At 35.9% G+C, this 24,999-nt stretch overlaps 1 protein-coding gene across 6 annotated transcripts in view; it reads left to right on the top strand.

Moving 5' to 3' along the window:
• Positions 1-24,999, top strand: part of Ralyl (RALY RNA binding protein like) — a 776,281-nt gene that overhangs the window by 323,029 nt on the left and 428,253 nt on the right. For all 6 annotated transcript variants that reach the window (XM_055603255.1, XM_055603250.1, XM_055603251.1 and 3 more), the window contains one exon: positions 8,512-8,790. In XM_055603255.1, the coding sequence (XP_055459230.1) occupies positions 8,535-8,790 (256 nt within the window). In that variant the 5' untranslated portion in view covers positions 8,512-8,534. The remainder of the gene's footprint in view (positions 1-8,511; positions 8,791-24,999) is intronic.

The following is a 24,999-nucleotide window of genomic DNA, read 5'->3' as shown; positions in this document are numbered from 1 at the left end:
CACTTGGACTTCAGTTTTGTGCAGGGTGATAAGTATGGATCTATTTGTTCGATTCCATTGATCCACCATTCTGTTTCTATGCTAGTGCCATGCAGTTTTTTATAACTGTTGCTCTATAGTACAACTTAAGATCAGGGACGGAGATACCTCCTGAAGATATTTTATTGTAAAGGATAGTTTTAGCAATTCTGGGTTTCTTGTTATTCCATATGAAGTTGAGAATTTTTCTTTCCAGGTCTGTAAAGAATTGTGTTGGCAATTTGATTGGAATTGCATTGAATCTGTAGATTGCTTTTGGTAAGATGGCCATTTTTACTATGTTAATCCTGCCAAGCCATGAGCATGGGAGATCTTTCCATCTTCTGATATCTTCTTCTAATCTTATATCTTCTTCTATCTTTCTTCAGAGACTTGAATTTTTTTCATACAAGTCTTTGACTTGCTTGGTTAGGGTTACACCAAGGTACTTTATGTCATTTGTGGCTATTGTGAAGGGTGTTGTTTTCCTAATTTTCTTCTGAACCCTTTTGTCTTTTGTATACAGGAGGGTTACTGATTTTTTTTTTTAGTTAATTTTATATCCGACCACTTTGCTGAAGGTGTTTATCAGCTGTAGGAGTTCCCTGGTAGAGTTTTTGTGGTCACTCAGGTATACTATCATATCATAGTGATAATTTGACTTCTTCCTTTCCAATTTTTATCCCCTTGATCTCCTTCAACTGTCTTACAGCCCTAGCAAGGACTTCCAGAACTATGTTGAAGTGATATGGAGAGAGTGAGTAACCTTGTCTTGTCCCTAATTTCAGTGGGATTGCTTTAAGTTTCTCTCCGTTCAGTTTGGTAAAGTTTCTAATCACACTCATGAGGGTATGCTCCTTTAATTTAATCACCTCATAATGGTCCCAGCATTCAAAGGTATTACAGTGGGGTGCAAGTTGCAACACGTGAAATTGCTATGTTTTAATATATATATGCATCTATATCTATATCCATCTATCTATCTATCTATCTATCTATCTATCTATCTATCATAGCAATTTCAGTTTTTTCTTGATAAGGGAATAGTCAGTGAATGCCCTTAAGCAAAGCTTTGGGTGACATTTTGTTGTGTGTGAAGTTGGGTATACACGAGTCGGCTGCTTCAGAAAGAAACATGGTTTAACATGTAGGGGCATTATGACAGATGAGAGGATTCTCTCAAAAGCCCTAACTGTTCTAGCAGATGGTGCCCAAGAAGTAGCCATTATATGTAATATAATATAATTATAATTGTTTTGTAGACTTCAGGGAGTGAGCACTAAGACTAGTCAGCCAATGTGCCTGCTGCATGTGAAGATAGACGAGAACATCAGCAGTGCTTTAAGGATCATGTGGCTTTGGGAATTTTACGCCTCAAAACTGTACACACATACTTGCCACACCTGTGCTTTTCTGTATAAATCCTTCTAAAGCTGAGGTCATTGCAGTTTGTGTTCATGATCCTAAGTGATAGTCAATTTTCTTCTGTCAAATGCATTTCAGAGCTACCAAGTAAACAATAGCTACCCAGTGATCACAATTATGTTGGAAACTGCTGTGGCAAAACGAAACATTTTCTTTCATTTATTAGAGGGAACCGCTTCATTCTTATTTTTAAATAGCATTTACTTTCCTGTATTGTATATTGTGTACAAAGGTGATAAAATGTTTTGAATGAATGAATGTTTTACATGTCATTTCAAATAGTGACTGCCATTTGAAATAAGCATTGTAAGTGTCTTAATTCAGTATTTAGCTTATTTTACTTCTGACATGGTTCTCAAAAGCTATGAAGAAGTTTAAAATCAGATCATGTTAGGTAATGGTGACAGGTTTCCTGCATTTCTCTGATGCTCAAGTCTGCTTCTACTCTCCATGCACACATGCTCATGTCTGCCAGACGGAGCATCTCCACCTCTTCAGCATATAGAAGCTCTTGTGCTTGATTTAGATAGCTGCTCATGAGGCAAAGGACTTTACAAGCTTGGTATATAAGGAAGAAATAGAAACAATCTTGATATAGAGCTATAAGAGGGAATAAATTTTCAGTTGACACAATGAGGAAAAACCTATTTCCTAGGGCTGAGTTATGACAGAGCCTCTCATAAATGTTAACCTACCACAAAGATTTTTTTCTTGCTTCAGAATCTTTGACTGTTTTATTTTTAACAGTCATTAAAAATCACTGTATGGACATTGAAAACATTGGCTATTTATATATACAGTTTCCCCTATAATTAACTAAAAGTCAGATGTACAAATAGTTTACCTTCATTTATAAAATTGTGTTCATCATATTGGCCAAAGCAATTAAATTTCTTTAGTGAAAATGGAGTGTAGTGAAATTATTTTAGAACTATGTGACTTATCTCCATGTTATAATCCTTGAAAATTTAAAAAGCAGTATGCTCTGAGAATAATTAATATGTAGGGTTTATTTTGAAACTCTTTAGTGACAATTGTGTCAAAAATAATGAATTAAGCAAAAAGCTATGTCTGTTTAATATGACATAAATGATAGAAGCCCTCTGTGCAAGTAGTAACCGTCTCTAAACTACAGTGAGGTAAGCTTCCTAGTATTCAGATGCCCACTGGAGATCTTCGTGTAAATTATAGGGCTTTCTCAAGTTTGGTTTCACATTGCTCTGAGAGATACAAATCTGTTACTGAGAAATCATTTTGCATTAGTAATTTCTTCCTTCTTAAAATTGTATTTATCTACTTATCTATCTGTGTATGGGTGTTTTGCCTGCACATATGTCTGTGAATCATTGGCATGCTCCATCCCCACAGGTCAGATGAGGGTGTTGGATCCCATGGCACTGAATTAAACTACCATATGCAATGATACAAGAAATATGGATTTGAATTAAGTTTTTTTTGTAATTTATGTTTTTCTAAGAATTTAAAACTGATAAAACATGAAATTGTAAATTCCACGTATGTTCAGAGTGAGATTATATTTTTCTCTGCTATTTATGTATAATCCTTCAAATTTACATTTTCCCTAAATCTTTACTAAAATTTACATATGCTTTTAGTATTCCATTGAATATTCCGTAAAGTGTTTTGAAGCTTAAGACTTAATCCTTTACTATAGATGTGATCTTTATATTTACGAATATCAGAGCCACTACCTAATAGCTTCCCTTTGCCAAAAGAACAACAGATTTTTTTTTCATAAAATAATATTATAAATATTTTGCTTTGCCATTTTTGCATATATTAAGTAATTTCTTTCTTATGAGTTACTTAAAAATTGTCAGTGATGTGGAAAACTAAAATACATTTTTCAAAACTGTACATGATTTTAAGAATAAATCCAGCACATTTTATTTTCTCAAAGACCATAGATTTAAATAAGTACATTATTTTATTTCAGATCTGTTTCAGTATTTTCTGATCATGAGTATAAGTAATCTTATACCAACTACTTTTAGTTTTAAAAATCTAATATGTACAGGGTAGTTTAAAATCTTTAGAAAACAAATATATGCTTATGTGTGCTTAGAACTAGCTGTTTGCCTACGACATGCTGACAGTTAATGAGCACTTCTGACTTTACCTACCTTAAGACCTTATCTTTTTTATTTTCTGATGAATATTATCTTTCTTCCTCTCCTCTGTGTGTGTGCTCTCTCCCTCTCTCCTTTCTCTTTCTCTCCCTATGTCTATCTCCTACCCTATCTCCCATTCTCTGAATTACATGCTTAATTTTTCTCTATTGCAGTATTTGCTGTGTTGTGCCTATAGGATATACTGACAACAGACTACTTGTGTTAGGGTCTACAATACAGTATATTCTTTCTCATTCATTCTTGTGCATTCTCTTAGTCCTTTTCTGAATTCTTAAGTGTCAGTTGAATTACTATTGTTAAGTTACTTTCTTGAGTACCTGAATATTTGTGTTTTTTAATTTTTAATTTTTTATTGGTTCTTTTATTGTTGTTTGCTCATTATTCAGCGAGCATCTAAGTGACTCTGAAATTTTGGTTGAAAAACTAAAACCCACTAAACCTTGTGGAAAGATAGCTGTGTGCTACTTTGTTTCAAAGAAAATATTTTCTCTATACCACACTAGAGCTGCTTTTAATTTATAGTTAATGTACCTTGCCAAAATCGAGGATAAGACTTTCCAATACAAATTAAAAGGCTATGTTTATTCTTGCTATTTATGATCTCTAGAGGATTCATGACTCACTCTGTTTTGAAAATGAAAATTATTAGTAATTTTAGCACTTATTTAATAGCAAGTATTTGAACTTTTTATTTGTTGCTTGTCTAAAATATACCTAATACCACCAGAGCCCTAAATTTTTAAGTCACAAGAATATTTTTTTTTTCTGAATATACGTTGAAATGATTTAAAGTTCAAAATCCAGGTAATCTTTAGAGTGGATCGATCCAGTAGAATATAACCTTTTTTAAATTAAGTAAAATGTCTAAAATTCAGTCCCCACATTATGCTTGCAATATTTCAAGTGCTCAGAATCCAGGTACACTAATTAGATTTCATTTGGGATGGTGCAGCTATGGACTTCACAGAAAGTTCTGTGGGGCTGCAGTGCTTTAAATCTTATCTATTATTTCACAGCATTTTTCACAAATCCTTTAGTTCCCTGCAAACTTATTGATTAAAAATGAAGCAAACAAAAGGGCTTCCCTTGAAAACAGTTCATTCCTCCCTCAATGTTTCTATTGTAGTCACAGGATCTTTGTCTGCTCCTCCCCATTTCTGTCAGAATGTAGGCAGGCTTTCAATGCCTACAGCTCCTCAGAAAACTGGCCTTCTGTAGTTTGATTATGATGTATCTCATGTGGTTCTCTTTGTATGTTTTCTTCTCAGAATACATTCAGATTCTCAGATCTTTGATATTATCATTTTTATGAAATTTAGGAGTATTGGGGCATCATATTTTTGAATATTTTCTTCAAGTCCCTCTAGGACTCTGGATATATTTATGATAAACAGCCTGATATCTTTTTCACTCAGCTTTCTGAAGCTATTTACTACATTTTCCCCTCAGTGTTTTCCCTTTTTACTACATTTGGGATATTTCATATTTCTACAGCTTTAAATTTGTGTATCTGTTCCACAGAGACCTGTCATCTGTAATATATATTCATTGAATATATTTCAAACTTTAGAAACAAGAGTTTTCACCTTTAAAAGTATCATTAGGGGGGCTGGAGACATGGCTTAGAGGTTAAGAACACTGACTAGTCTTCCAAAGGTCCTGAGTTCAATTCCCAGATAATGGTTAATGAGATCTGGTGTCCTCTTCTGGCATGCAGGCAGAAAACTATATAAATAATAAATAAAACTTAAAAGTAACATTAGGTTCATCTTTAATTTTTTTTTCTATTGGTAAACTGACGAAACTATAGGAGGAGGTTTTTGTTGGATCCTTAAGATGGCAAGTCTCATGTATCTGATTATTCAAGCTCTATTTTTTAAAGAATGTGTATGCCTTTTGCTGATATGCATTTGGATTGCTACAGAGGTTGACCATTATGTTGTTGTTGTTGTTGTGTGTTTGTGGTTTTATATTTATTTTATTTTGCAGTGATGATCCCAATGAAAATTCTAGGGATTAATTGTCCCCAGTGCTAAGACCCAGTTCTTCCAAGTCAATCTTAATGACCCGAAGTCAATGTTGGCAATCTGCTGCTCCTTGGAAGTCTCCGTTATTCCTAGCCTTTTACATCACCAGCTCACAAATTTTCAACAGCGTTATAATCATGACCTGATATCTGCCCCTTTGTTTGCAGTCTTAGCTATCAGCATAGATTCAAGGTCTTCTCCCAACAGACTTCGCCTTTTTTTTTGGCATAGCTCTTGTCTCAAGAAGACTACCTCATCATTTGAAGCCTTTTCAGAAGCGTTGAAGTCTTCTTTTTGACTTCTCATGTCACTGAGCCTACAATGTGTGCTTGCAATAACCCCTACTACCAACTGTTCATTGCATATGTACCTTGTTTACCTGTCCAGGCAGCAAAAGAGACAAATCAAGGCCTTACTTTTTCTTTCAGATGCCACAGCTCTTCACTGCTTGAGCTTTATTTAATCTAATTGTTCTTGCATCTCACCTAGTAAATCTTTGCCTAAGAGATGATTGTCAATCATAGGTATTGTCTAAGTAACAGATGTTTGATTTATATTTACCTGTTTTATAGGTATTTGAGTCATTTGGTTTCCATGTCATCGTTTGGTTTTATGTCGTTGTGGTTGTGAGAATCTTTCTTTCATGGACCACAAATTTATATAATAGAGGTGCATATGTTAGATAATTCAGTAGTAGTGTAGGAAAAATAGAATAGCAACTGATTCAATGATAAATTTTTGAAAATGCTGATGTGATAATGCATATAATTTTAACAGAATTCTCATGTACATGAAGGTAAAGTATTTTCCACAAAGCTTTCTTAAAGAGATAAAAGCCTACAAATTTCAGCGTACCTTGTACCCTCAATTATGCTAAAAATTATCATTTTTTTTACAGGGCTTTTCTATGTAGGTCAGGAATGTGTTCTATCTGGCTGACTTGGAACTCACAGAAGTCAGCTTGTTTCTGTATCCCCAGTTCTGAGAATAAAGGAGTATATCATTATGCCTGCCTCTATTCAGTGTCTTAAATTTGTCGTGAGATTCATATATTTGGTAAGAAAAAAAAAAGTATAAAGGTAGCACAGTGGCATTTATAAGGAGATCTCAGAGTGAAAGTGCAACCTCACACTGAATTGTTCCACAAACCATTAGTGCGACCTCATCCAGGTGACCTCATCTAAGAGTTTCCATGACTGCTTCCTAACCAGCACAGCCCTGACTACAAAATAAATGTCAGCCGTAAGGACTGCTTACACTTGACTATATCACGGATTTGGTATTTCAGAAAACATTTGCTATACAATGATAAAATAAAAATGTGTTTTTTGGAGTTTGTATTACTGATATTGACCTGTACTAGTAAGAAAGGGAATCTACATTAGATTACACAAAGTTGATGTTTTAGCATTTTTCTTGCATTTTCAAATATTTGTTATGAGTTATGTAATAGGTATAATTTAATGATTAGAAAAGAATAGTAGTTTTAATTTCTACAATTCTAGCTTGGATATTTCACGATGAAAGTACAAGTCAAATGCAGCTAAGCTGGAATAATATAAGTCAGTTTTAAAAATAGCTCTTTTAATTATTTTCTTTAATTTTCATGTAAATGGTGTAATGTTTTATTAGATCTACCTTCATTATAATGATATATATGAGTCTACTTTGAAATAAAGTTATAATAACCTCAGATGTAACAATGAATAGTTTTATATGAAACATTTTAATGCTCTTAGATTGTGCTTGATTTCAAGAGCACTTCTTTTAAATGTGTAGTGAATGATTTTTTTAAGCATACATGATATGTGGCTTTGAGACTTCTAGTATATTAGCAACCAAATGAAAAGTGTCATTTAAAATGATTCTTAAGCATTATTGCATTTGTTATTTTTTAGCTGAAATATTTTAAAATAGAGTGTTAACATAAATATGTTTGTAACTGTCACCAAGAAAATGTGACAATTGGCTGGCCTTCAGCAATGACTGCCCCCACCTAGGTGTAAGCCTCCTAGGTTTATTGTTTCACATAGTGGTTTCTCTAAACAGAGAGGTGCCTGGGAAAACATTAACACTCAATAAATATGTCTATGGACTCTAAGGCCTTCAACAAAACCTTCATTGAGTTTACTTAAAACACAAGGCAGAGAGGAAAAGTCCCAGTTCTACTGTGCATATTTTCTGAGTCTTGATGAATAATGGCTGTACATGTATCTTTTTGTTTACATTTAACTGTGGTAAAATAAATTATAGGTTCAACTTAATGTCAAGAAAATAACTACTGATTCTTTCTTTACGCAAAAAAATCTTTATCAAACTCCTGATATTAACAACTTTTCTCTTTTCATTTTATAACCTTTAATAGAATTAGAGGTTGTTGGCTTCTGCCTGTAGGGTTCTTCTGGAGACGCAGATAATCAGTGTGCCTGTTATGAGCACATAGAGTGCACTGCCTGTGTTCATCCCTTTTCATTAGACTTAGACATCCAGACCATCATGCTCTTTTGTTTGTTTCACAGAATAAATTGGATTATTCCTTACTTTTTTTTTTTTTTTTTTTTTTTTAGCAAACAAATGTAGGTATACTTAAAAGTAAAACAACTGCTAAGCATACAGTCATTTTGGGGACTGAGTTTTGTATACAAAATTGAGGCATTAAAATTTACATGTAATTAATTATGAGAATTTTCTAAGGATTTAGTCAAGTGATGTGTCCTTTTATATTACATTATATTTACTTTATATTACTATTTTCTTTTTAACAAAATGATCAGTCATACTCAGGGATTTGTTTCCAGGTGACAATTTGATACCTGTTCAAAGCCAGAAATACCTCTTTAATTTATTTATATTATTTTCTGATTTGTTTGTTTGTTTGTTTGTTTAAGGATTAAAACAAGGTGAGCCAACCATGACGGGCAAAACACAGACCAGCAACGTTACCAATAAGAATGACCCCAAGTCCATCAACTCCAGGGTTTTCATCGGCAACTTAAATACAGCCATTGTCAAAAAAGTCGACATTGAAGCTATTTTTTCAAAGTATGGAAAAATCGTTGGCTGCTCCGTTCACAAAGGGTATGCTTTTGTTCAGTACATGAGTGAGCGCCATGCAAGAGCTGCTGTGGCTGGAGAAAATGCCAGGGTCATCGCAGGCCAGCCTCTTGGTAAGCTGTGCTCAGCTGAGCGTTTTATTCCGGTCTATCCACATTGGCTGTATGGGCTGAATTTGTTAATGGTCAGCAACTCTATAATATATATTGCTTCCTTAACCAATTCTGATACAGGAAAACACAATACATGAATCTGATTTAAGTTTTGACTTGAAATAGTGTGTGACATTCACAAAACACATGCTGAGTGCAATGACCTGGAGTACAAGATGGGTTCTGAAAGGATAATTCATCTTCCTTATTTATGCTTTTTTTATTTAGGAAGCATGTTTAAAAAATAGTAAAAAGAAATACATTTTGCAGACTAGAAAGGATCTCAACTCATTATTTCTTAAAAGGTTAGGAATGATGTATATTACATTTTCTCTATGCACCCTAGTGTTCATCTTATGTGTCATGCCCAAGGAATAATACTGAAGTTTTGCTAAGAAAGTACAGTACCTTGTGAGGTGAAATAAAAATTAGAAGAAAACTTTTGTAATTATTGAAGAGACAGAAACATTAAAATTTTATATAATTTCCCATGTGAAAATGCAATCAATCAGTATTTAGCTAGTTTATATTTCCTATAACTGTCATCACTATCTACATGAGTTATCTCAGTTTATGATATTGCCTTTTTATGTTCATAAGCATGAAGCCAAAACAGTGTGTTAAAGAAACAATTAGATGTACTGAATAATCAAGTGAGACAAGCAGGAAAATACTATACTATCAAATTTCCTTAATTGGTAACAGTTTAGGAAAATGTTTGCTGACAGGAATAGTGGAACACAGCTATAAATCCTGGCACACAGGAGTCTGAGGTACAAAGATGGAGAGTCTCCAGTCACCTTTGGTTATACAGTGAGGGGAAAACAAACATTGGAAAGCTCTGGCATTCATTGAAATGTAAGTGAAGTCTGAAGTATACTTTTGAAGAAGTAAAATGAATTTTATATAATATCTGATATAAATCCCCAAACATATATAATGTGAAATGTTAGCTTTTATTTACATCTTCATTGTTCATTTTCTCTAGAGTAAAAAAAAAAAAAAAAAAAAGATGATATTTACAAACACTATAGTCTGTTTTCCAGGTGCTCATTTGGTTCCATTAATAACTACAGTTCCTGGCTCTTTGACCTCCCCACCCCCCAAGGGAGGAGCAGTCCTGTTAGGCCACAGAGGAGGGCTTTGCAGCCAGTCCTGAAGATACCTGATAAAACAGGATCAGATGAATGGGGAGGAGGCCCCCCCCCATCAGTGGACTTGGAAAGGGGCATGGTGGAGATGAAGGAGGGAGGGAGGGACTGGGGGGGAATGAGGGAGCTGGACACGGCTGGGATACAGAGTTAATAAAATGTAACTGATAAGAAAAAAAAATAAAATTAAAAAAATAACTACAGTTCTCACACAGTACCTTGATATTGGAGTTTTCTGGCTGTTTGCTTCTTTAGAAAGTGTTGTAATAAAAAATTTCTTCTTAAGAGCAACATTCTAGATAATTTCAGGGTCAGTCTATTGCCTGTATCCTTATTACTGTGAAACTAGCCTGACCTTGTAGAAACACATTTGTTTATTACTCTTTTTAAAATGATTATAATTGTAAAGTCAATGCTAACTCTGACTCCCTTGGAACTGAACTGAGTTAATTCTTTGGAGTCCTGCTTTCCATCACCACCCAGCTGATCACTATCTTTAAAAACATTGAACAGACAAAGAGACAGGAATATAACTCCAACTTTATTGCCTTAAGTTTGCAAAGCCTACGCATAAAAATGGTGTTCTCAGATCCCTGTGCATTGGGAAGCAGAGTTAAATGCTGCCTCATATGGTATGTTTTTTTTTATTCACAGCCATACCCATACCTCGTCTTGGTATTTCACTCAGGATAATCTCAAGAGCATATGCCTTAATCAAACTTTATATCCAAATCCATACTAAAGACTTTATTCATTTAGGTGGAACCTAGTTTATTAACATTTTTTGCCTAAGTGAGAAGACTTTGTTAAGATGCAGGTGCTTTGCAATTTAAATATTAACTTGGCTTTTCAGGTCAAGTACCTGAATATAATCACCTCTCTTAACCCTGATTACTAAAAATTCAGGCAAAGGCAAGACATCCAGTTGTTCCCAGTTGGAGTGGATTCCTCAGTAAGGTGGGGTGAACTTTCCGTGCTGCATTCTCACTTTTATCTCAATTACCATGCACATTTTTTTTGTTGATTTTGGCAAAACATCACCCTAAGTAAATTGATTGCTTATTTACACATATTTATTTAAACTGACGGTTTATACTTGTACCATGTGCAGTGAATTGATGATGGTCATAATGACAGGTTAGTATGATGTGAAACACATACTGTCTAATTATATAAATGTCTTCTGTAGAGCAATCTTTGTTTTTTAAGGATTCCAACCTTACAAGAAATGAACACTTTTTATTTTTTACAGTTTATTCATTTTATATCCCAATTGAAGCCCCCTCCTTTATCTCCTTTTGGTCTCACTCTCCCTTTCTTCCCCTCTCTACCCTTCCCTTAGTCCACTGAAAGGGGGAGCTCTACCTCCCTGACATCTGCCCCTAGCTTATCAAGTCTCATGAGGATTGCCTGGATCCTCTTCCTCTGTGGCCTGGCAAGGCTGCATTACCAGGGGAAAATGATCAAAGTTCAGACAATCGAGTTCATGACAGAGGCGACCCCTGCTCCCCTTACTCAGGAACCCACATGGAGACTGAGCTGCCTATGGGCTACATCTGAGCAGGGGGTCTAGGTCCTCTCCATGCATAGTCCTTGGTTGGTGCATCAGTCTCTGCAGGACCCCGTTGGTTCAGAATTTTTAGCTTTGTTGGTCTTGTGGAGCTCCTGTCCCCTCTGGGTCCTTCTAACCCCCCACCCCCCGTCTTCAGTCATAAGACTCCCTACTCTCTACCCAAAGTTTAGTTGTGGGTCTCAGCATTACCTTGTTGGGTGGAGCCTTTCAGATGACCTCTATGGTAGTCTCCCCTTCTGTTCCCTCTCTTCCACCACTTTTGGTATCTATCCTGGTTGCCATTCTGAATGAGATTTAAGAACCCTTCTTAGGGTTCTACTTATTGTTTGGCTTCTTTTTTTCTTTTCTTTTTTATTTTTATTATTAGTTATATTTTATTAACTCTGTATCCTGCTTCCTTATTCCCTCCCAATCCCACCCTCCCTCCCTCATCTCCTTCGGATAGGACCTCCTCCCCTTTCATCTGACCCTGTTTTATCAGATATCTTCAGGACTGTAGCTTGTAGTATGGCTATCCTATATTATATGGCTAATATCCACTTATAAGTGAATGTGTACCATGTGTATCTTTCTGGTTCTGAGTTATGTCACTCAGGATGATCTTTTCCAGTTCCATCCATTTGCCTGTAAATTTCATGATTTTCTTGTTTTTAATAACTGAATAGTATCCCCTTGTGTAAATGTAGCACAATTTTTGTATCCATTTTATGTTGAGGAACATCAGGTTGTTTCCTGATTCGATTCATTACAACTAAAGCTGCTATGAACAGAATTGAGCAAATGTCCTTGTTGAATGGTAGAACATCTTTCGGTTATGTGCCCAGGAGTGTTATAGCTGGATCATGAGGTAGCACTATTCCCAGTTTTCTGAGAAAGCACCAGATTGGTTTCCAAAGTAGTTGTACAAATTTGCACTCCCCACAGCAATGAAGTATAGTTTCACTTTCTCCACATCCTCACCAGTATGTGCTGCCAATTGAGTCTTCAATCTTAGCCATGTTGACTAATATAAGATGGAATCTCAGAGTTGTTTTGATTTGCATTTCCCTGATGAGTAAGGATTATGAACATTTCTTTAAGAGTTTCTCAGACATTTGATAGTCCTCTGTTGAGAATTCTTTGCTTTGTACCCCATTTTTTTTCCAATGGATTATTTGATTTGTTGGTCTAATTTCTTGAGTTTTTTATATATTCTGGATATTAGTCTTCTGTTAGATGTAGGGTTGGTAAAGATCTTTTCCCAGTCTGTAGGCTATTGTTTTGTTCTGTTGACAGTGTCCTTTGCTTTACAGAAGCTTTTCCATTTCATGAGATCCCATTTACTGATTAGACCCTGAGCTGTTGGTGTCCTGTTCAGGAAGTTGTCTCCTGTGCCAATGAGGTCAAGGCTCTTCCTCACTTTTTCTTCTAACAGATTTAGTGTATCTGGTTTTATGTTGAGGTCTTTTATCCACTTGAACTTTAATTTTGTGCAAAGTGATAGAAATGTGTATATTTGCATTTTCTACACATGGATATCCAGTTAGACCAGCACCATTTGTTGAAGATACTATCCTTTTTCCATTGTATGAGTTTGGCATCTTTATAAAAAAATCAAATCAGGTGTCAGTTGTTATGTGGGTTTATATATGGGTCTTCAATTCGATTCCATTAATCGACCATTCTGTTTCTATGCCAGTACAATGCCGTTTTTATTATTGTTGCTCTAAAATACAGCTAGAGATCAGGGATGGAGATACCTCCAGAAGATCTTTTATTGTACAGGATGGTTTTAGCTATTCTGGGTTTTTTGTTTTTCTATATGAAGTTCAGAATTTTTCTTTCAAGTCTGTAAAGAATTGTGTTGGTATTGTGATGGGAATTGCATTAGATCTGTAGATTGCTTTTGGTAAGATGGTCATTTTTACCATGTAAATCCTACCATTCCATGAGCATGGGAGATATTTCTATCATCTGATATCTTCTTCTAATTTTTTCTTCAGAGACTTGAAGTTTCTTTCCTACAACTCTTCCACTTGTTTCATTAGAGCTATACCAAGATACTTTATGCTTTTTGTGGCTACTTTGAAGGGTATTTCTGTCTTATTTCTTTCTCAGCCCATTTGTGTTTTGTATATAGGAGGGATACTGATTTTTTTTAAGTTAGTTTTGTATCCAGCCACATTGCTGAAGGTATTTATCATCTGTAGGCATTCTCTGATAGTATTTTTGGGGCCACTCATGTACACTAGCATATCATCTGTGAATAGTGATACTTTGACTTCTTTTCCAATTTGAAACCACTTGATCTCCATTAGTTGTCTTATTACACTAGCTAAAAGTACTAGTACTATGTTGAAGAGATACGGAAAGAGTGGGCCAGCCTTGCCTTGTCCTTGATTTCAGCAGGATTGATTTAAGTTTCTCTTCGTTTAGTTTGATTTTGGCTATAGGCTTCCTGTATATTGCCTGTACTATATTTAGGTAAGTGCCTTGTATACCCAATCATTCCCAGACCTTGAACATTAAAGGGTGATGGGTTTTGTGAAATGTTTTTCAGCATCTAAAGAGATGATCATGTGTGTGTTTGTGTGTGTGTTTCTTTTCAGTTTGCTTATATGATGGATTATATTGATGGATTTCCATAAATTGAACCACCCTTGCCTACCTGGGATGAATTCTACTTAGTCATAATGGATGATATCATTTATGACTTCTTAGATTTGGTTTGCAAGTATTTTATTGAGTGTTTTGTGTCAATGTTCATAAGGGAAATTGGTCTGAAATTCTCTTTCTTTTTTGGGTTTTTGTGTGATTTACGCATCAAGGTTACTGTGTCCTCCTAGAATGTGGTTGGTAACGTTCCTTTTTTTCCTATTTCCTGGAATAGTTTGAAAAGTATTTTAATTAGGTCTTTTTTGAAGGTCTGGTAGAATTCTGAAACCATCTGTCCCTAGGCCTTTTTTAGATAGGAGGCTTTTGATGACAGCTTCTATTTCCTTAGGGGATATAGGACTATTTAATTTATTTACCTGATTTTGATTCAGCTTTGGTACGTGGAATCTATCAAGAAAATTGTCCATTTCATTTCAATTTTTATATTTTATGGTGTATAGGCTTTTGAAGTAATTCTTAATGATTGTTTGGATTTACTCAATGTCTGCTGTTATGTCCCCCTTTTCATTTCTGATTCTGTTGATTTGGATAGTATATCTCTGCCTTTTGTTTAGTTTGACTAAGGGTTTGTTTATCTTGTTGATTTTCTGAAAGAACCAGCTCTTGGTGTCATTGTTTGAATTGTTCTCTTTGTTTCTAGTTTATTGATTTCAGCTCTGAGTTTGGTTATTTCTAGCCATCTATTCCTCTCCGGTGTGTTTGTCTCTTTTTCTTTCTAGGGCTTTCAGGTGAGTTGTTAAGTTGCTTGTATGGTATGTTTCCAATTTGCTTATGAAGGCACTCAGTGCTATGAATTTTCCTTTAGCACTGTTTTCATTGTGTCCCATTAATTTGGGTTGTGCTTTCATTTTCATTGAATTCTAGGAAGTCTATTTTTTTCTTTATTTCTTCCCTGACCCAGCAGACAGTTGTTCAGTTTCCATGTGTGTCTAGGCTTTTTGCTATTTCTCTTGTTGTTGATGTCCAGCTTTAGTCCATCGTGGTCTGATAGGACACAAATAATTATTTCAATCTTCTTTTTATCTGTTGAGGCTTGCTTTGTGACCAAATATATTGTCTATTTTGGAGAAGGTTCTGACAGTTCCTGAGAAGGTAAAATTTTTGTGTTTTGGTGAAAAGTTCTGTAGATCTCTGTTAGGATCATTTGATTCATGACTTCTGTTAGTGTCACTGTTTCTTTGTTTAGTTTCTGTTTCATTGACCTTTCTTTTGGTGAAAGTAGGGAGTTACTATTAATGTGTGGGGATCTGTGGTTTAAGTTTTATTAATGTTTTTTTCACAAATGTTGGTGTCATTGTATTTGTGGCATAGATGTTCAGAATTGAGATGTCTTCTTGGTGGAATTTTCCTTTGATGATTATGAAGTGACCCTCCTCATCTTTTTTGAATAATTTTAGTTGAATGTCTACTTTATTAGATATTAGAATGGCTGTTCATGCTTTCCTCTGGGTCTTAAAAAATTATCTTCCAGCCCTTTACTCTCAGGTAATGTCTATCTTTGTGGCTGAGGTGTATTTCTTGTATGCAGCAGAATGTTGGGTCCTGGTTAAGCAAGCATTCTGTTAGGCTGTGTCTTTTTATTGGAGAGTTGAGTTCATTGATGTTGAGAGAGATTAGTGACCAGTGACTGTTAGTTCTCTTTTTTTGAAGTTGTTTGAGGTAGCATGATTGTGTGCTTGTTTACTTTCAGTTTTGCTCTTGTCAAGTTATTTATTTCTCATGTTTTTCTGGGTGTAGTTAGCTTTCTTGGGTTGTATTTTTCCTTCTAGTATTTTCTGTAGGACTAGATTTGTGGATAGTACTGTTTAAGTTTATTTTGTCACTGAATATCTTATATTTTATATGTATGATGATTGAGAGGTTTGCTGGGTATATTAGTCTGGGCTGATACCTGTGTTTTCTTAGGGTCTGCATGATATCTATCCAGGCCTTTCTGGCTTTCATAGTTTCTCTTTTGAAGTCTGGTGTGATTCTGATGAGTTTGCCATTATATATTACTTGACCTTTCTCCCTTTCAGCTTTCAGTATTTTTTTCCCTTGGTTCTGTATACTTAAGGTTTTGATTATTATGTGGCAGGAGTATTTTCTTTTCTGGTCTAATTCATTAGGTTTTCTGTACACCTCTTGTATGCTGATAGGCATCTCTTTCTTTAAATTTGGGAAATTCTCTTCTATAATTTTGTTGTAATATTTTATGGGCTTTGGAAAAGGGAATTTCCTTTTTCTTGTAATCCTATTATTCTACAAAAACCGTCCATGAAATCAAGGACAATATGAAAAGAAGAAACTTAAGAATAATAGGATTACCTGGATGCTGCAAGAGCAAGAACAAACTGAAAATTTTAAGCAAGGAAGACCAGGCAGAAATGTCAGTAAGCGAAAAGGTCAGTGAGTAGGCTGGTGGGTGGATTAGTATGGTAAAAACATTGGTATGTGATGCAAGTCTACTAAAAGAATTCAAGTTCCAAATTTGAGGGATGAAAATACAAAAAGAGGTAAGCATACTAAAACGTAAGGAAGTAGTTTCATATGGGTTAATAAAGATGGAAAAGAATCAAGAACAAGCCCACATTTCTGGGCTGATTCTCTGTTGGACAATCTTGCAAGTCTGTAAAATGAGAGGATTTTTTCCATTGGGAAATGTTTTGGTATAAAAGTATGAGTTCAGGACTAAGCATTTTTTTAGTAAGGATAACTTACATAGTAAGTGAAAAATTTAAACAAAAGTTAATAATTATTAGTCTTCAATAGAAATTATGCTAAGGCTTTAGGAATGAAAACATTTACCATCTGGGCTAGATGGAGTGGGAAGAGAAGAGACTGTTGGAGTTCGAGTAGGCGGAGAAAACTTTGGTTTTCTATAAAGAAGATTTCTAGTAAACACAGAAAATGCCCTGCAATGAATAGAATCAAATTTGTTTTCTGGATTTGTATGCCTACACTTTCTGAAACTTTTTCCTGAATTTGCCATAACCCTACAGCCCATAGTTTACTAGAGTCCACTGTGCCATGGTCCTTCCACATACCACTGCCTATCTCCACTCTGACTGCCTTACTCTCCTATGTTGTTCTGCTTTGCGGAACTACACCATCACCCAAACTCCAGCCTGTGTCCTGGCCAGAAGGTCTTTTCCTTCACTTCCCAATGCAAGGTTTCTTTGATACTTGCCTTCATCAGGCAAGCTGACTAGAACTTTAGATATCCTGGTGCTCCACAGGCCTCTGATACACTGAAAAATTTTTCAGTCTGAAGTGATCAGCCCTTAAGTAGTATATGGATAAGCACACTAAATATTATAAAGTCCAACTTTGTGAACCAATGAGTTTTTATTAGCATTACTTAAGGGAATATGAATGAGGGGTTACTTGCAGGAGAAGAAAATATCCAAAGCAACTATATCACCAAAAGACAACAATTAATATGGATATCAAATTTAAAAAGCTAGAAACATGGATATGAATGCACAATCTGCCGACGACTGGACAGGTGAGGTAGCATTCTTTCCAGGGACCTTGTGAGGAATGAGCCTCTTGCTTCCAGGGACTCTGACTGGTCTCTTCTTCTTTCAGGCAATTCTGACTGTCAGAGAGTCTTTCACCAGTCCTTACTGCTTTTATATGCTTGAAAGATGAGAGGCAAAACAGTCTCATAAAAAAAACCCTGTGCTCAGATATATTTGGTCCTTGTGGAACTCCTGTCCTCTTGTCCTCGCCAGGTCATATCAACCCCCCCCTCCCTTTTTTTGTGTGATTTCCTGCATTCTGCCAGAGATTTGGTTATGAGTCTTAATATCTGCTTTGATATTGTTTCTCCAAACAAGGACCATGTATGGATGCAACCTAGAGCCCCTGTTCAGATGTAGCTCTTGGTAGCTCAGTATCCAAGTGGATACCCCAATAAGGGGAACAGGGACTGTTTCTGACATGAACTTGATGGCAGGCTCTTTGACCTCCCCCACCCCACCCCAGGGAGGAGCAGCCTTGCTAAGCCACAGAGGAGGACTTTGCAGCCAGTCCTGAAGACACCTGATAAACCAGTATCAGATGTAAGGGGAGGAGGTTCTCCCTTATCAGTGGACTTGGAAAGGGGTAGGGAGGATATGAGGGTGGGAGGGTAGGATTGGGAGGGAAAGAGAGAGGGGATACAGCAGGGATACAAAGTTAACAAACTGTAACTAATATTAAAAAATAAAAATTAAAAAAAAAAGAAAGATGAGAGGCCTACGGAATCTGGTTTTGTTGACTCTCTGAAGTTACTTATTTGTTTACTTTCTAAGCTTCATGAGTTTTCTTGCAGCATGGAATGTATTCATCTTCCATTAAAACATCTTATTGTTTCTCAAAATGGGGGTTTGGAGGAGAAGAAAGAGTCTAGACAGGGACCAGGATAGCAAAGTTTCTATGAAGTGAGAAAGGAAGATGTGGGGTATCTATCATGAGTGTGAGGCGTGAGTATAGTATAGAGGGAGAGGAAGGAAGGAGAAATAAATAATGCAGCTTTATTTGTAATAGCCAGAACCTGGAAACAACCCAGATGTCCATCAACGGAGGAATGGATACAGAAATTGTGGTATTTTTACACAATGGAATCCTACTCAGCAATCAAAAAGGAGGAAATCATGAAATTTGCAGGCAAATGGTGGAATCTAGAAAAGATCATCTTGAGTGAAATATCCCAGAAGGAGAAAGACAAACATGGTATATACTCACTTATATAGACCTATAAGATATAATAAACATAATGAAATCTATACACCTAAAAAAGATAATCAAGAGAGTGGACATGGGGTAAGATTATCAATCCTCGTTTTGAAAGACAGATGGGATACGCATTGAACATTGACAGGAGTCTACTGAGCGCATTGGAAAGACTCTAACTAGCGGTGTTTTCAAAGCAAAGACTCGTGACCAAACCTTTGGCAGGGTGCAGGGAATCATAAGAAAGAAGGGGAGTTAGACTGATGAGGAAAGGATAGGAGCTCCACAAGGACCAAAGATATCTGGGCACAGGGTCTTTTCTGAGACTGACATGCAACCAAGGACCATGTATGAATGTAACCTAGAACCTCTGCTCAGATGTAGCCTGTGGTAACTCAGTAACCAATTGGTTTCCCATAGTGAGGGGAACAAGGACTATTTCTAACAGGAACTCAATGGCTGGCTCTTTGGCCTCCCCACCCCCCAAGGGAGGAGCAGTCCTGTTAGGCCACAGAGGAGAGCTTTGCAGCCAGTCCTGAGGATACCTGATAAAACAGGATCAGATGAATGGGGAGGAGGTCCCCCCTATCAGTGGACTTGGCAAGGGGCATGGTGGAGAGGAGGGAGGGAGGGACTGGGAGGGAATGAGGGATCGGGACACAGCTGGGGTACAGAGTTAATAAAATGTAACTGATAAGAAAAAAATAAAATACGAAAAAAAATAATGCTTAGGGTGTTTGAAAAGCCATAAAGGATTATTATTTTATAAGCTTACATAAAATACAGATGATATATATATATATATATATATATATATATATATATATATATATACATATATAAAGTTGCACCATTCTGTATGACTAAGCTACCCAAGAGCCTGTCTGACTGTCAAACAACAAAGCAGCAGGAACAATAACAATGAACAAAACAAAACAAAACAAAAAAGTGCCCTGCAAAGAAAATCTCTCTTCAAGTCTTCAATATGGGGAGGTTGGTTCACCAAAATCCCCAAACAATGTAGGCATCACTGCTGTGTTTTCTTCTTTTTGTGACAGAAAACACAGAAGAAAGAGGTAAATGCTGACACTCAGACTGTTTTTCACCCTTTTGTTTAATTTGGGCCAAAGACTGTAGGGTGATGTCCCTCATTTTAGAGTTCTATCCTAAATCAGCTCTTTCTGAAAATGTCTTCAAAGACTGTAAGAGGTGTTTTATCCAAGTAATTCTTAATGAAGTGAAGCTGACAATCATTATTAGCCATCACACAGATTTTATTGAGGTTTGTTCTACAGCTGACTGCAGACACTACAAAGCACATATATTTCTAAGGACTAAAATTTAAAAAATGAAAGAGAAAAAAGTGTCTTCTAAATGGTCAGCCTCCAGCAGTCCATAGTCAGTTTATGCAAAGAGTCGCAGGATTTCTGCACACATGTTGTCTGTCTTTGTCTCCTCAGGAGCTTGCACTTAACACAATATAGTCCTGTGTTGGTTTGTTCTCACCCCAACACAATGGGAATATTTCACTGTCACAGATGGAAGTTCATACTCAGTCAGGTTTAGGAATACTGTCAGAAAAGTTGCTGGAAAGAAAAAGGGAGGAATGAGCAGCTATTAAAGCACTGTCATTGTGGAAACAATTCTCAAAAATTCTCACCTTAAAACTGAAATGTGGTGAGAGAATCAGTCTTATAAAAATACCTCCTTTCTATGCAGTGATACTAACACATTTTATTGCAGCAGCAGAAAATGCACTAACAAAAATAATCTTTCAAAAGTTTCTATGTTAGATGGTTCGTGTCTTAGCTATAAAGTATGTTACCAGTGCTAGACTATTGATGATTTCCAACTTCCAATATTATATGTTTGAATGATTTATGTCATATGTGTTGTGAGTGTTTTAATACAAATGCTCTATTTATGATACCTCAAGGATAAGATTTTTTTTTTCTAGGTCAATATTGTCTGTCCAATTCTCACTGAATTGTAGAAAACATTTATATAGCCAAGTCGCACTATCTGTCTTCACAAAAGTATTAGTGTGATAGAAATGTTTTATACAATACTTTAAAGCCACAAGTTGCAGGCCTGGTCAGGATGGGTTTCTTTATGTGAATATTTTACATCACAAATTCCATATAGCTACTTGCACAGTGTTTTTGTTTTCCCAGTGAAAACACCTACTATGACTTTGTTATACAATTCTGGTTCTGACATGCAGAATAAAGATATCATTTATATGCTTCTCTAATTCATATTTAGGTCTGGAGATATGACTCAGAGGTTAAGAGCACTGTCTGCTCTTCCATTGGTCATGAGTTCAATTCTCAGCAACCACATGGTGGCTCACAACCATCTAAATGCAATCTGATGCCCTCTTCTGCCATGCAGGTGTACTGGTATCTAGAGCATTCAAATACATAAAATAAACAAATAAATAAAATCTAATTCATATATAAGGAGACCTTACTTTTCAATGAATTAAATTCTGCTTTAAAATCACTGGCAATGGAGTAACTGTGGTTCCTTAGAAGTTAGAGCTCAACCTTCAATTTAGTTTGGATTTTGCCAGTTGGTCACAATCTGATCTTGATTAACTACTATCTCTGGATTTTTAATTCTTACTTTATTGGCTCAGATTACTAAATCCTATTTGAGAATTCATATTCAGAATTTGATTCAGTGGTCCATGCAGCTTCTCAAATGAGAAACTTCAATGTTCTCTGACAGTCTTTTTTTTTTTTTTAAGGATGTATATCATATAGAGTAATAATTTGAGTTGTGTTTTCTTTTGGGTTTGCCTTCTGTATTTCTTACTACAGAGATATTAAAGAAAGGTAAAAATACTTAGTTGTTTAAACCATAATGACAGTCTTTCCTTCTAACTTTTATTTCATTTAAATTTATATTAGTTTTCCTTATTTTTGGGAATTTTTCCAAGACCTCCAGTAGATTTCTGAAACCACACAAATCACACTAAATGATCTTTGTATCATGCTTCTTCCAACAAATTCATGCTCACAATAAAGTTTGAATTGTAAATCAATCACAACACTAATGTTAAGATAAATAAATTATGACAAATATGGTGTTTAGTGGCATTTTAAAAGTATGGGATTTTGTAGCTGTAAGTTATTCATCTGATTTGTTCAAATTACATTGGTTGTAAATAATTTAAGCTACAAGTCAAACATGTCTTGTAGCTGATGGTGACATGGGCATTACCTCAACTGTCATTCTTATTTCCTTTAAAGCCTGTGCCTTTGCTTTATAGAGCAAAGTACATTCAGGCAGCCTTTGAGTGACACTGACTATCTCTTCAGACTGTGACAGTTTCAAGATTGTTCACAGATACACTATCGACTTTTCTTCTTTTGAATTGTATGTGTGTATGCTTATGTGTGTGTTTTGAAGCAAGTTAAAATTCCTTCTTTTAAACTTTTTATTGATTCTTTGTGAGTTTCGCATCATACACCAAGCAAGGGGCAGCTAGCCTGCTCTCATGCCCTCTGGTGCGCTCACCATCACCCCCATCCCTCCCCCACCAAGGCCGGATCTACTGCGCTGCTCAGGTGAGGTGTCCGGCATGCTCTCCCAAGTGCTTGAGCCAGTGGAAGGAGGATACAGGTCTCCAGATTGCCAGAGACAATAAGGGGCAGGGGCATGGTACCAGGCGGCAGCACAGACTACGGATACTTGCATGGTCTTTAGTAATATGAGCTACGGACATTGACATAGACTCCTGTCCCCACCCCAGACATGGCCCTCAGAGACAGCATGGGATAGGATTTGACAGTGGCCTCGGGTGACAGGCCTGACTACCCAAAACAGGCTATTTATTTACGTCCTTGAGTTTCCATTCTATCTCTCTTCATAATCTCAAATGGTTCAGCTTCTCTTTCTCTCCCATCTGTCCACCGTATACTTGCACATCCTATTGGGATTAAAGGTATGTACTAAGAGCATGTCTGTATTCCAGGTAGAGGGATTAAAGATATGTGGTGTGTCTGCATTCTAGCCGATCACATATACCTAGACTGCCTTTGGATATGAGCCCTTGCCAGAGCAGCCATGTTGCTGAAATAAAATTTCTCTACAATATTTATCATGCATATTTGCATAAAATAACTCCAAAGTAGCCCCATTTTGGTAATGCTGCCTTTTAACAATGCATAATATCATATTTTGGATATTATAAAGGAAGGGATATTGGTCATATTTTAATTTCATTACTAATTAATTTAAAACGATTTCAGCACATCTTTGCTGCCCATTGGGAATATAATAGCCCATTTTCCTCCTCTGTATTCATGGCACTGAGATGGAATCAAAGATTGTTTAATTTCCTGTGAAAAAGATGTACCCCATGATCCATATTACTAAATAGATCTTAAAAATCAGACAGTAGCTAACCAATTTATTAATTCACAATAGATAATATCTCTATAAAATAAAAATGTATCTCAGTTTGGTTATTTAACTGACTAGAGTAAAATTTAAACGTATTAAGGTGCACTTCTGACATACTTTTTTAAATATTCACTGAATGTTATTCTAATACTTGTTAATATAAAAATGCTTATTATGTTTTAAATCTAATTATAACCATAAGAACTTTTGTTCTGTCAAATACATTATCTTAAAAAGTAAATAAACGTTTAAAATATTTTACACTGATCATTTATGGATGTGAAGTTTCACTTTGTACAAAAGTATCAGATATCAGGGTAGAGAATGAAGTAGAGCAGTGCTGATTTGATGCATCTACTGATTACACTGGTTGATTACTCATGGGCTATAAATACACATTTGTAATGTCTGTCTTTTCAGATTATCTCACTGTTCCATTGCCTGAAGTAAACAGAAATTATGAATTTTGGAAGTTGGCTTTAAATAGTAAGAAGAGACAAACACAAAAACTTTTTTTCTTCCTGTAGGCATCATTTGTAAGTGAAGAACCTGTCTTCAGGTTCCTCTCCTTCTGCACTAGTCATCTTTCTATCACTGTAATTAACCACCCCAGCCCTCACCCTCAAAAAAAAAAAAAAAAAAAAAAAACTAAGAAGGAGAAAGCATATATTTTGTGTAATAATTTCAGGGATTTCATCTCATGGTCATGAGTAGATGATATCACTTTTTGTCTCTAGAAGGTAGAAGATTATAGCAAAGAGAGAGTGTGTGTGTGTTGTGGTGTTAGAAAGCACTTCAATCCTGCCAATTGGAAAACAGAGACAGAAAGACAAAAAGTGAAAGTCAAGGCATAAATACATCCTGCAAGAGCCCAACCTCAGCAATTACATGCCAGTAGGGAGACCCTTCCTTCTACTGCATCTATTATCTCCCAAAGACCCAGTAAGATACAGCCTCATCAGTAGACCACAATGATGAGCTCATAATGTTCATGGTTCGATCATTCCCTGAACACCCTCTTCTGGATGTATATAGCAGAAGGAAGTGCTCTTTTTTGGCAGTTCAAGTAAGAGATGGGATCATTTCCACATGCTCACATTTGCTGACCTCATCTACTAGAGCTGGACTGCAAATCTGTTTCCACTGGCCATTCAGTGACCAGAACAAATAAAATCCTTGTTAGATGGCTTGCTCACTTCTCTAACTGAAGATAAGTATTTAATAAAGAATTAGGGTTTTTTAGACATCAAAATGAAAACTTATTGTTTCAGTAATAGAGAATAAGATATGACTGAAATGTCTGTGACATTCCGGAAACTTGCTTACATGTGCTGTTGAAGAGAGTCATGTATGGAAAGTGCTGACTCTGAAGTGATAAAGAGTGCTAGGAAAATCTGTATGTACATTTACTTTTGGCAACATCATCCTGTGCTGCATGTCGTGGTTTGAATGTGAATGGCTCCTATAGGCTCATATATTTGAATACTTGGTTTCCAATTGGTAGAACTGATAGAAGGGATTAGGAGGTATGTCATTGCAGATGGGCTTTGAAGTTTTAAAGAATTCTCAGCATCATAATGTCTCTCGGCTTCTAAATTGCCAGTCAAGATGTATGTTTTCAGTGTTCCTGCTGCTATGCCTTTACTCCACCATCAAGGACTCTAATCTTCTGAAACATGA

Source organism: Psammomys obesus, unplaced genomic scaffold (genome assembly GCF_907164565.1).
Source record: "Psammomys obesus unplaced genomic scaffold, mPsaObe1.curated_primary_1811, whole genome shotgun sequence".
In the NCBI taxonomy this organism is placed as follows: Eukaryota; Metazoa; Chordata; class Mammalia; order Rodentia; family Muridae; genus Psammomys; species Psammomys obesus.
Note: the sequence above shows the minus strand (reverse complement) of the source record. Positions and strands in the feature narration are given on the sequence as shown.